Source organism: Miscanthus floridulus, chromosome 11, assembly GCF_019320115.1.
Source record: "Miscanthus floridulus cultivar M001 chromosome 11, ASM1932011v1, whole genome shotgun sequence".
Taxonomy (NCBI): Eukaryota; Viridiplantae; Streptophyta; class Magnoliopsida; order Poales; family Poaceae; genus Miscanthus; species Miscanthus floridulus.
The window spans coordinates 92,044,100-92,057,045 of NC_089590.1; the positions used below are offsets into that span (position 1 = coordinate 92,044,100).

The following is a 12,946-nucleotide window of genomic DNA, read 5'->3' on the forward strand; positions in this document are numbered from 1 at the left end:
CTGGTCCAAAGAGATCCATATGTATTAGCTCTAATGGTTGCTTGGTGGTCATGATGCTCTTTGGTGGGCGAGGTACGCCAACTTGCTTTCTGGCTTGACAAGCGCTATAAATCATATCTTTCTCAAAGTGAACATTTGTTAGTCCAAGGATGTGTTCATCTTTTAGAAGTTTGGCCAAGTTCCTCATCCCGACATGGGCTAGTCGGCGATGTCAAAGCCAACCCATGCTAGATTTTACCAATAAACAAGTCTCAAACTTAGCTTTACTTTTGTTGAAATCAACTAAGTAAAGCTTGTTCTTTAATCGATCCATAAAGACAATAGAGGAATCCTCTCTTCTAAAGACTTCCACACCCTTATCCATAAAGAAACAATTGTAGCCCATCTCACACAATTGAGAAACGGACAACAAGTTATAAATTAACGAATCAACATGCAATACATTTGTAATTGAATGCTCAAGGGTTATAGCAACTTTACCGAGACCAATCACATCCCCTTTTGAATTGTCTCTAAAGAAAATATTTTCATTTAAGTGTGTCATCGGAGAATATGATGAGAACATACTCCTTTCTCTGGTCATATGATTTGTACATCCACTATCAAGCACCCAACTTGATTCACCGGAGGAGTATGCCTACAAAACAAGTTTAGTTGCTAGATTTAGGTCCCCAATTTGACTTGGGGCCTTGCATGTTAGTCACAAGAATATTAGGAACCCAAATAGGAGTATTCCTATATATATTAGTTTTCTTTCCAATATATTTTGCAACCATTTTTCCACTGTTGTTGTTCCTCAAAACAAAGCATGATGTAAAGCTTTGTCGAGGTGCATAAGTCTTTGGTTGATAGGCATATTTATTCTTGGTGGTCCACACTAATTCCTTAGGCTTCTAGAAAACATGTTTCTCCTGGTACACCTTCTTCTTGGGCTTAATTTGATCAGAAGTAGAATTGGTTGCCTTCCCATTTTTGCGGGGCGCGGCACTACCGCGGTCTGTGCAGGCTGATCTGTACCAATTTTGCCCTCCCTTTCAAACTACACACACTCATAGCCATTCACTATCCTTCTTCCATTTGTCTTGGCTCCTTTTATGTGTCCAAGTCCTTGCTTGAATTGTGGTTCTTTTAATTCATCATTCTTCTTGTCATTGGATTGGGTCTTACTTATCCCTCCTTTTCCAATGACTTCATTGAGCCTAGCAATTTCATTTCTCATAGCCTCCATGTTTGCAAGGTTAGTGGAATAGACATTCAAATCAAGATTAAAACATTTTCCACAACCTTGACTAGTGGAGGGAGTAGAGGTTTTCTTTGCCTTAGGGAGATGTGAGTTGCTATCCCAATATGAGCTGCTATCCCAAAGAATGCCATATTGCATCTCAAGTTCTTTGTGCTTTTCATCTAAGTCACAATACTTTTCTTGATAGCTTTATTTGCTTTCTTTGTAATAGCATTGTCCTCTTGCTCTTTGGCCAAAGCCTTGCGCAAGGATTCTACTTCACTTCTCTCTAATGCAAGAGCTTCTTTGCTAGCAATGTAGAGATCCTCTTGTTGGATAAGAGTCTCTTCTCTAGATTCTAGCTTGGCTTGGACACTCTAAATCCTTCATTAGCTTAGTGATGAATAATTTGGTCTTTTCATCTAATTTTTTAGTTATCATGTTTATTTCTTCATCACTAGATTCATCATCACTAGAGCTATCACTAATATCACTACTAAAGATATCACTAGGAGGTGGAGGAGATTTGGCCTTCGATTTGGATTTTACCTTCTCACCCTTTGCCATGAGACAGATGTGAGGGGAGTAGTAGTCATCATCGGACATGTCGTTGAAGAGCCTTAGTGTAGGGGATGACTTGTGAATAGCAATAGTTGCAACCTTCTCATCCTCTTCACTTGTGCTTTCTTTAGTTGAATCCCATTCATGTCCAATGTGAGCCTCTCCCATGTACTTCTTGCTCTTTTTATGGTCGGCCTTCTCCTCTTTCTTGTCCTTCTTATATTTGTTGTCCTTGATCTCATATGGACACTTGGCAAAGAAGTGATTGGTGCTTCCACAATTGTAGCATGTCCTCTTTTTCTTGTTTGAAAAGCTTCTCTTCACTACCTTGTAGCCTTGCTTCTTTAGCCCCTTGTGATACCTCTTCATAAAGAGAGCAACATCATCAACTTTCTTATATTAATCATCATCATTTTTACTTTCACTTGAAGATGATGTGGTCTCTACTCTTTCTTGAACTTGCTTGCTTGCTTTGGGCTTGCTAGTTGAAGCTTGTTGGTTGGTCTTGGACTTGCTTGTAGAGCCTTGCTTGCTTGATTTGTTGGCCTTGAGAGCTACATCTTTGATCTTGGTGCCCTCTAACTTCGCTTACAATTCTCCAAGTTTCTTCCTCTCATTTGCTTCTTCTCTTTGCATGTCAAAGGTCAAGATCCTCCCAAGTATATTATTTGGTGTGAAGTACTCAAACTTCTTCTTGTCTCTAATTAGAGTGTCTATGGTCTCATTTCTAGGTGAATAAGCTTCCAACATAATCTTGACAACTTTGTGATCATCTAACTCATCATAACCATAGCCTCTAATCTTGCCCACCATTGTCATCAACCTATCAAACATCTCTTGTGGCCCCTCTTCATCCAAGATTATAAATCGGTTGAGCTTTGACATTAACAAATTAATTTGTGTCTTTCTCACTTTGTCAACCCCTTCATATGCTAGGTGCAAAATATCCCATATTTGCTTGGCAACATCAACTCCAATCACTCTATTGTACCCATCACCATCTAAGGCACTAAGCAACAAACTTGTGGCTTGGCCATTGAGGTGAATGATTCTCATCTCTTCTAGTGTTGAGTTCTTAGGATCAACCGATGGCTCAAATCCATTGCAAACAATCTCCCAAATACCAGGGTGAAGACCTATAAGATAGGCTCTCATCAAGTGCTTTCACTTGGCAAAGTTAGTCCCATTAAAATGAGGTAACTTGCCTGCGAGCACATTAATGAAAGACATCCGATCATGGTTAGTCATAGGTATAGAAGAATAGTTAAAGGATACGGCGACGTATTTGTTGTTGTCGGCCTTGCCCTTTCCTTTCTTCTCCTTCTTGTCCCCCTTCGACACTTGGTAGGACTCATCATCATCTCCATCTTTGGAACTACTTGATATGTTTGATGATGCACTCGTTGCCTTCTCTTCTTCTTCCTAACTTCTCTTCTTTTTCTTCTTGCTTCTCTCTTAAGCCTTATTTCTTTTTTCCTTTGCTTCTTCTCCTCTAACCGCTCCTCCTCCTTCTTCTTCTCTTTTGCTTCTCTTTTTAGCTTTCTTGCCTCATTCCTTCTTCTTCTCTCATTATCATCGAGAGCTCTTTCGGCATCGGTAGCATCAAGATGTGGTAGTGTGGTGTTGCTCGCTGTCGACGCGCTCAGCTCACTACTATCCGTGTCGACATCCACCCGCTTCACGCTACTAGTTCATCCTTCGGCCTCCATACCTCACGCGGTGAAGCGTATATGAGGTAACCTACTCAGATACCACTTGTAGGATCTCTGGTTGGCCTAGAGGGGGGGTGAATAGGCCTGTCAAAACAAACATTCAAACTTTTATCGAATTCACCCTGCGGCACTGCCGCTCTGGAGGGCGGCACTGCCGGACTATGGCACTATCATGCTAGAACAGCGGCACTGCTGCACCTACAGATAACTTCAAGTCGCAGTTCAAAATCCATGAATGAAAACTTAGATCGGAGAAATTTCCTAGCTTACTGCAGGTATTACAATCACAGATCAAGAGCTAGAAGTAGTAGGAACACCACACACAAGTAGATCGACTAGAAACCCTAAAAATCACCTCAATCACAATATGTTATGCAAGTAATGTAAATCAAGCACAAATAACACAATGATTTATCCCATGGTTCGGCTCGCCACTAAGGCTTGCCTACCTCCACATTGTTGAGATTAGCCACTAAGGCTTAGGGATTTCCAACCCTTCCTCGTTCTCAAATCAAGAGACTCAACTCTTGAGATGAGGGGTGAGTTTACTAACTTTAAAAGATAGTTACAAACCTCTCGGGCCGCCACACAAGTTGGCAAGCTCCACGAGCGATGCTCTAGCCGGCTAGGAGCCAAGCTCCAAGAGTAACAAACACAACCGCCGACCAAAACGTGAACCAAGTGCTCTTTTAAGTTGGGAAATTAATGGAGCTGCTCTCTAATCGAGTTTTGGACCCTTTTCTCTCAAGGATTGATGGAGAAATCAATGTATTTGCTTAAGGGCTCAAGGTCAACAATGGAGGGAAAGAGAGAGAGCTCCTTTTCTATTTGGGCATGCTAGAATGAGCAGGAGGAAGAAGAATGCCATTGGAGAGAAAGAGGATGGGTATAACTACTCTCTCAGCCCCAACGGTCACTTAAGTCGCGGCAGTGCCATGTCTCAAGTGCGTCAGTGCCGCACTGCGGCAGTGTCTCTCTTCAAGTGCGGCAGTGTCGTACCAGTCAAGACAACAAAGATAAGAGTGAAGTTTAGGCTATCTTGTCTATGAATCTGAGGATGCATGTATGTGTTTGAGCACTTGGTAGCATATGATAGCTTAAGCGTTGTGTTCCCCTTTATAGTACGACTTTTCTTATACTCAAATTCAAAATATAAAAGAATTTAAACCTTCTTTGAGTTTGAAGCCATCTACATTTGTAATTGGGGGCTCCTCCATTTCGTGTAGCATCCTCGAACATGAATTATCTACTTGTCATCTCGATAAATCTCTGTAGTTCTCTAATTGCGTGATCATTACCACCAAAACCCACAATTAGGGCTTGATTGCACTTTCAATTCGCTCATACGGGAAGAGAACTGATATGAGGAGTGCTGCACAGGCCACCTAACCAACTCAGCCAGAGACCCTTTCATAAGAGGGAGGTACCTGATTAGTATTACATGCTGACCGCCTACATGGTACTCCTTTTGTTCCAAATTATAAGTCACTTTGATTTCTTTACACTAATTTTGTCATGTATCTAGATATAGTAGTGTATGTTTAGATATATAGCAAAATCTATGTATCAAGTTAACGTTCAACTGTGATAAACTTTCTATAGAACACTCAGAAGAGGGCTTTGCTGATTATGCTATAATGGTGTTCTTTACTTGTATATCAAAACGCACCAAGCTGTCGTAGGTTGGTTTTTGCCCCCTCTCCCCACCAAGTGCACTAGTATAAAACACCACCCCTCTAAGAAAAATAGACTTTGTTGGGACACCATTTCTTATACTCTTTCCGCGTCACCTACCTTCACGTTCGCAAACATGTAGGGATGGAATCGAGATGGGAATCCGTCTCCTATTTTCTGTTTCTATATTTTTTTAATGAAAAACACATCATCGTGATACATGAGCATACGAAATGAATACATATGGATCACATGATCCGATATTCTTAAATATACAGTTATAAAGTCACATGACAATATAAACATAAGAAGACCGGTCTAATATTCACTTGCATAAAATGTGTGGTAACACGTTAATATACATAATTGGTGATTAGTAGATGTATTAACATAACCCAAGAACATGTAGTTGTAGGCGTAGACACATAGATTGAAGACGTGATCATTATAGGTTCATCCTGGAAAAAAAACGGGATCCCACGAAAAAAACGGGTGGATAAACACCTCACTGAATTTTAGGAATACACAAACGGGTTGGATAAAAGTCGAAAACGGTACATGGCGGGACAAGAATTTTTCTTGTACAAATATATGATACTTTCACCAAGACTAGCGGTGCTAGTTCGAATTTAGCCCACTACTGACTCTATCCAAGAAAGAACTCACATATTAAATATAAGTCATTTGAGAAGTCAAACTTTAAACTCAACAAGATAAGCTGTGCTAGTTCTAATTTAGCCCACTACCGACTCTTTCCAAGAAATAATACATATATTAAATCATTTGAGAAGTCAAACTTTAAACTTAACAAGATATATGCACACACATAATGCTTGTATTTAAAATTTTTAATCAATATTATTAGATTACTACAAACATTTGGAGAAAAAATGTTGATACTATTTTTTTTCATACTAGATGAGTGCCTATGCGTTGCAACGGGTGCAACATAAATTGAATGAGATATTTGTTAGCCAAGTCAAAATCAAGAATATATCAATTCAATTTTTTACGTGTATTATACCATGATAATGTCTAGAAACACATTTATTATCGAAATGAATATGAAATTAAAGCTAGGCTTGGAGCATCAGTTGCCTCAAAGACTGAAAATTTATTGTTAGGCATCGAATTGAATTTATCCATGCTCTGCCTTGCCAAAATATGTATACTCGGACTTACAATATCCTAGCCCACACGAGGCATGGCAATAATTTATTTTTTAGGAAAAAAGTATTTGTTATCAACACGCAACACGAAGGACGACGAATGAGATTTGGATCACGATCATGATCATTGCGTGGTGATATTCTAATAAATTCATTTCTCTTCCCATAATTCTCTTTTCGTTTTATTCTATTTTATTTACTTGCCTTCCAGTGTCTCTATGCGGTGATTATTTGCCTGTCGGTGATTCCGTGAGTTTTATTCCATTTTATTTACCTGTCTTCCAGTGTCTTCATGCGGTGATTATTTGTCTGCCGGATATGGATCACATGAGATGCGGTGATTATTTGTCTGTCGAATATGGATTGCATGAGTGTTTTGGTCCTGCCGAGTAGATGCTGACAATCCCTATGTTTTAATCCGTAGAAGAGATAGATAGAGAAATATAAATTGAGATATGCATTCTTAGTACTGTATTCTATTCTATCAGTCAAATACTTCAATTGTTTTTAAATTTGACTCGTCACTCCAACGCATTCGTTGTACTGTATGCTGTCAGTCAGATACTCCGTTCCTAGCAGCTGACTGACAGAACTTCCTTCCTACTTTACAAGTACGACGCCGCGTGCCAACCGGGCGAGAATTCACAGCAGAAAAACACCGATCGAAATGAAGTCGGTCGTCCCCGAGGCTTCCGCGAAAATAAACACGCGCCCCTCGCATTCGCACGCAAAGACGGCGTGCTCGCTACCCTCCCCCAACTCGCAAGTCGCAAGTCGCAAGTCGCCTGCCCGGCCGGTTAGCATTAGCAAGGAAGCAGGCGGGATATTTGGTGCGCGCGGGCGGCGTGAGCCTGCAGCGAGCGAGCAAAAAGGCAGCAGCCAGGCGACGTCGGCATCGGCAGGGGAGCCCGGGCAGCGGAGCACACCTGCCCTCTCCACCTGGAACCCCGCGCGGGCTCCGCCGGCCGCGGCCGGTGCCGCGACGACTCGGCACGCGCTAGCTAGCTGTTTCCCTTCCCGGGGGCCCCACCACTATCCTGCCGTCTGGTCTCGCGTGGCGATGATGATTCCTAGGGAGCCGCGGCGGCCGGAGCACCCTTCCTCCTCCTGATCCCGAGCTGCCCCCGCCCGTCGCAGCGGCGGCTCCGCCGCAGCGTCTGTGCCCAGGTAAGTTGTTGCCGCACGGATTTGGAGCCGGTTGTTGAGTTCTCGGATTTTCGGATTTGGTAGATGCGTGGTTAGTCGCTGCTGGATTGGGTAGGTTCAGTGTGGATCTGGGAGTTCGATTTAGCTGCATGCCTTAACTGTTAAGCAAGGAGCTTTGAGAATCCGTCAGACTTCATTGAAGCAGGTAGATTTGAGGCGCAGCAAACTGGGGTAGGAATTTGAGCCTCGTCTCGCTTGGAGCAAATTTCCGTCTTTCGATGTATGTCGCTCACCTCAACTGCTATTTCCCCCCTGTGGTCGTTGTCGTAGACTAGAGGATGGAGACTCCTCAAATCGAGATGGGCGGTTTCAAGGTCAACAGCCCGCAAGTGCCCAACGGTGGGTTGCGGCCCACCGTGTCTTCTTCCTGGAACTCGCGAGGGACGGTCGAGAGGGCGCTCAAGAGCATCAGGATCGTCGTCTTCACTTCCAAGCTCAACTTGCTCATGCCCTTCGGGCCTGCGTCCATCATTCTCCACTTCACGACTAGGAGGCATGTAAGTGCTGATCATGGAACTTGAACTCTGCTGCTGTGCTATCTGATCGGCCTGTGGATGGTTGTAGGGTAGTAGGGATTTACTGTGTGACAACTTTTGTTTCAGTTGCAATAAGTACCAGCTTCAAATAACATGTACTCCCTCCATTCCAAATTATATGATGTTTTGGCTTTTCTAGATATATTGTTTTTACTATGTATTTAGACATACACTGTATCTAAGTACATAGCAAAAGCTATGAATTTAGAAAAGCCAAAACGTCTCATAATTTGGAATAGAGGGAGTATACAAGAAATAAGGGAGTAGCCAATATGTCACAATAGTGGAACTCTTCAACAACATGGCTAGTTTAGTTGTTCTGGTTATGCAATGCTACTTGTACATGTCTCATCATCACTAGGAGACCTTCGTGAGCTGAATTCATCAAGCGCTATTGGTGACCCACCCCTATTGTTAAAGTAATGCTGACATGCTTCCGACGGCATTAAAATTGCAGGGATTGGTTTTCCTTTTCAGCATGCTAGGAATAACACCTTTAGCAGAGCGATTGGGATATGCGACTGAGTAAGTTGCTAAACTTTCTATTAGTTTTTCCTGCTCTGGTGAGTTTTGATGCCAATGGTTGTTGTGCAGGCAGCTTGCAATATACACTGGTCCAACAGGTACACCTTTTTCTCTTTATGGTCAATTTGAAATAAGACTAGATGAGAGTCCTCAAATGGTGACCGGTTTCATCTTCCCTCAACTGCAGTTGGTGGCCTTCTGAATGCTACATTTGGAAATGCAACTGAAATGATCATTGCAATATATGCTTTGAAAAATGGAATGATCCGAGTAGTGCAGCAGTCACTATTGGGTTCCATTTTGTCAAATATGCTGTTGGTTATGGGCTGTGCTTTCTTTGCTGGTGGTATTGTTCATCGCAACAAAGACCAAGTCTTCAGTAAGGTGACGTTTGTGTGACTGTTTTTCTGTTCTTCTTCAGTAAGGTGATGTTTTGGTAGTGAGATTAATATTCAATCACTGCAGGCAACTGCAGTTGTCAACTCAGGTTTACTGTTGATGGCTGTCATGGGATTGATGTTTCCTGCCGTTCTTCATTTCACTCATTCAGAAGTGCGGCAAGGAGCATCAGAGGTTGCTCTTTCAAGGTTCAGTAGTTGTATTATGCTTGTGGCGTACGCAAGCTATCTCTATTTCCAAATAAGTGGACGGAGCAACATTTACAGTCCAATAGGCAGTGTAAGTTTTATGCCTCATCTTATTTCTTCCTCGCTGGTGATAAGGACCATAACTGTGATGCTATAATTGCTATTGTGGGTATGGCTATCTTGGCCTACTTTAGTCCAGGTGTAATGTACATATATTGGTGCTTTCAGAATGCCATGTGACAAACCACATCCTTGTGATAGAGAGTTTCTTGCAATATTGCACCAATTTAGTATAGAACAGTGCAATACATGTTTTCACCATATTCGGAAATATTGTAGGAAGAGGCGCCTAATGAGGATACCGTGGAAGAAGATGAAGAAGCTGAGATTGGCATGTGGGAGGCAGTAACATGGCTTGCGGTGTTAACACTCTGGGTGTCTTTTCTTTCTGAGTACCTAGTTAACGCCATTGAGGTATTATTCTTCTCCAATTCAAAAAGAAAGAATAAAAATGTCAGCTTTTATTCATCTGTGGCAAGTGAAACTTGTTAAAGGTAGCTTCCTACAGTTGACAGGCAGTTATATTTTGGTGATACTGAAGCATCGCTAGGGAAAATGTTTATGTTAAATTTGGAAATGGTTACATGCAGCTATCTGTAGGACAAATCTAATTACTTACTAGTTACTACTATTACCATGATGTACATTGGTAGTATTACAATTTACAGGTCATCTGATACCTCTGCAAGGATGTAACTGGTCACTGTTTTGATCTATTGCTGTCAGGGAGCATCTGATTCATTGAACCTTCCGGTGGCTTTTATCAGTGTTATTTTGCTTCCTATTGTGGGTAATGCAGCTGAACATGCAAGCGCAATAATGTTTGCCATGAAAGATAAACTTGTAAGTGTTCACATGAGCTTGAGCTTCGTTTTCATGGTTCTGTTACTTTTTAGCTGTTCAGTATTCATGCATGTGATTATCTCTCCTGCAGGACATAACACTCGGTGTTGCAATTGGTTCATCAACACAGATATCAATGTTTGTGGTACTTTTTTGACTTTCTAACTTATTACCCCATTCTCTGATCTCTGCATCCACATTCTCACTTGTTATTACGTTAAAAAAAATTCTCACTTGTTATGTCGAGCATAAACCTTTTGACATGTTAGCATTGGTTCACACATTAGTACTTGTTTATCATATCCTTTTGTCCTTTTATTTTTCTTTTCAAAAAATCGGGGAGAGCCCCTACCTGAATTTTAGTTATTAAGGAAACAGAAGTCCATTACTGAATTACATAAAATGTCTTAAATTTTTCCCTCTCCGTGAAGTTTGACATGGTATACTCCAATACAGATTCCATTTTGTGTTGTTATTGGTTGGATGATGGGACAAAAGATGGACTTGAATTTTCAGCTATTTGAGACAGCAACTCTCTTCATAACAGTACTCGTGGTGGCATTTATGCTACAGGTAAGTTCTTAGGGTGGTTATTAAGAAAAAAATTTATGAAACGTGTTTGCTGTTGCCTGTTGGTAATGTTTATTTTCCTGTTTTATTGCTGCCATCATATGGATTGTGAATATGTGTCCATTTTGTCCTTTGGGCAGTGGTAGAATGGCCATCTTGATAAGATTTATTTGGCCCCGATTTATTTATGCCATCATATGGATTGTGAACTTATGTCCATTTCACCGTTTGGGCAGTGGTTGAATGGCCATATTTGTAACGTTTCATCATTCATCTCTATAATAGTGGACTTGTTTGAAGTGTTAGGGTGCACACTAATATTAAAAAACTCGACCAACCTAAGAGGCAATAGGTGGCATTGTGTTAATAAGGAGAAATAGGTACACAGAGTAAAAAATGACCAAACCTCAGTGCCGGAGATGTACACCCATATCTTCTACCAGCTGAGCTAGTTCAGTTCCAACACTGCTGTTATTAGCTTCAGTGCTTCAATGGCTATATTGTCCTCTGAAGTTTATGTTACTGTCTCTTTAAATAAGAGCAACTTAGAACAATATAGTTTCTTTGTATTTCTCCTTTTCTTATTTGTGAAGCTGAGCTGCTTCAAGCTTTCTTAGGGTTCCATAAGCTCATTTTGGTCTATTTAGGTTTACATATAGACTTTAGCTATTCAGTTTGTATCTTATTTGCTAAGTCTCCTGTTCAACATCTCCCTCAATTCCCATCAATAATCAGGCATTTGTATGATCTCCATCCTTGAGTAGTGATGTGTTTGACTAGTTATCATCTTGTTTCATTTCACTGAGATCTGTTTTGTACGAATCTGAGCTACATTTGATATCTTACCCTGTGCAATGTACTTGTTTCATCACAGGATGGCACCGCGAACTACTTGAAAGGACTTATGCTGATCCTATGTTATCTAATAGTTGCTGCCAGTTTCTTTGTTCATGTTGATCCACAATCAAGTGAGTATGATTTTCATAGTTAGTCCTCCTTTATGCTATTTTCCTTATTCCAGTTAGCTTAGCTAATTTTCTTGTGAAGAACTTTTCCTTATACTTGTACTGTTCATTTGTACGTGCTACTTTAGTATACCTTCTCTCTTGCACACATGTTGGACATTGTCTCCGGTATTGCTCTTTCTCGCCTGCTTCATCTTTTTATAGGCCAGAAGTAAAAAAATGAACCACTGGTACTATATAGAGCATAGATTAGTTGGTGCTAATTTTCTTTATAAGCTATCATCATAAATGCAAGCATATATTTTTTTTCCAGGTGATGGCTGATGCCATAGCTGCTGTAAGTAATGAGCCAAATACTTTTTGAAGACTTGCTAATCCTGTTTTGTGGAGGTGCTACTCCATAGCAACGTTCCACCTGTCTCAAACTGCATGTTAGCAAAAAAGGGCGGGAAGATCACACATCATCGGTTCCCTCATGAGCTGGAGAAGGAATTGTATTGTGTGGATACCGAGTCTTTGAGGTGTACTAGGGGTAGTCTCAATGTATACAGAAACAAGAAATGCCAGCATGTTACATTCGATTAATTGAGTGGCTGCGGCCCTTTTTCTGTTTTCCTTGCAATTTATCTATCAGGTCTCAAGAATGTAAATTTGGGTGTATGATTTGATGCTAGCAGAGGCTAGGTCTTTCATCCTTTCTGTGGTTGATGATGTCTGCATAGCCATGGTTCTCCCAAGGCGGGTTGCCTCTCTTTTCTCTGGTACTCCGTATAAAACATAGGAGAGCGAATCGATTGACAATGTCTGGGTTAGCCGAACATGTACCCTAATTTTTTGATGTCGATTATCGTGTCCATTACCCCTTGGCACTGGCATGCTATGATCAATGATCATGCGTGCCACTCCAATCAGTCCCATTTGCACTTAAAATTGTCTTTTTACTCTCTTTGTTCTGAATCATAGGCCACTTTTTTTAGCCCCTCGAACACGGTATATGATAATTCAATGATATACTCCCACTTTTTTGCCTGACCTAAACCGTTTACCATTGCTACAATGTAGGAGTAACTCATTCTTTCCTCTGTACACAGTGCCGGATGTTTAGTGTTTGAAGTTTTCAATAATCAAAAGAGCAATCATAATTGTTCATTCGTTTAATTTTTCTTTTATTTTGAAATGCAATAAGGAAATGCATCTTTTTATCCAAAAACGAGACACTGGCTGACAGCGTGAGACAGGGTTTCACACAAAAAAAATTTTTGTGGTGCCGGCACATTAACAAAACGCACCTTAAACCTTCGGCTAATGGGTTTTTT

General features: G+C 41.0%; 1 protein-coding gene across 4 annotated transcripts; it reads left to right on the plus strand.

The window, feature by feature from the left end:
* The first annotated feature begins 7,009 nt into the window (after positions 1-7,009).
* On the plus strand, positions 7,010-12,341 carry LOC136492620 (vacuolar cation/proton exchanger 3). 4 transcript variants are annotated; one of them, XM_066488601.1, is made up of 12 exons: positions 7,010-7,715; positions 7,815-8,041; positions 8,538-8,605; positions 8,675-8,703; positions 8,793-8,989; positions 9,071-9,283; positions 9,532-9,666; positions 9,979-10,095; positions 10,187-10,240; positions 10,552-10,668; positions 11,540-11,633; positions 11,944-12,341. In XM_066488601.1, exons 2-12 carry the CDS (start codon positions 7,823-7,825, stop codon positions 11,952-11,954), a joined length of 1,254 nt encoding a protein of 417 aa, XP_066344698.1. In that variant the 5' UTR covers positions 7,010-7,715; positions 7,815-7,822; the 3' UTR covers positions 11,955-12,341. The 4 variants fall into 4 exon arrangements, with proteins under 4 accessions (XP_066344698.1, XP_066344699.1, XP_066344697.1 ...); XM_066488602.1 differs by having other exon boundaries at positions 7,820-8,041; XM_066488600.1 differs by having other exon boundaries at positions 7,010-7,505.
* Positions 12,342-12,946: the final 605 nt, after the last annotated feature.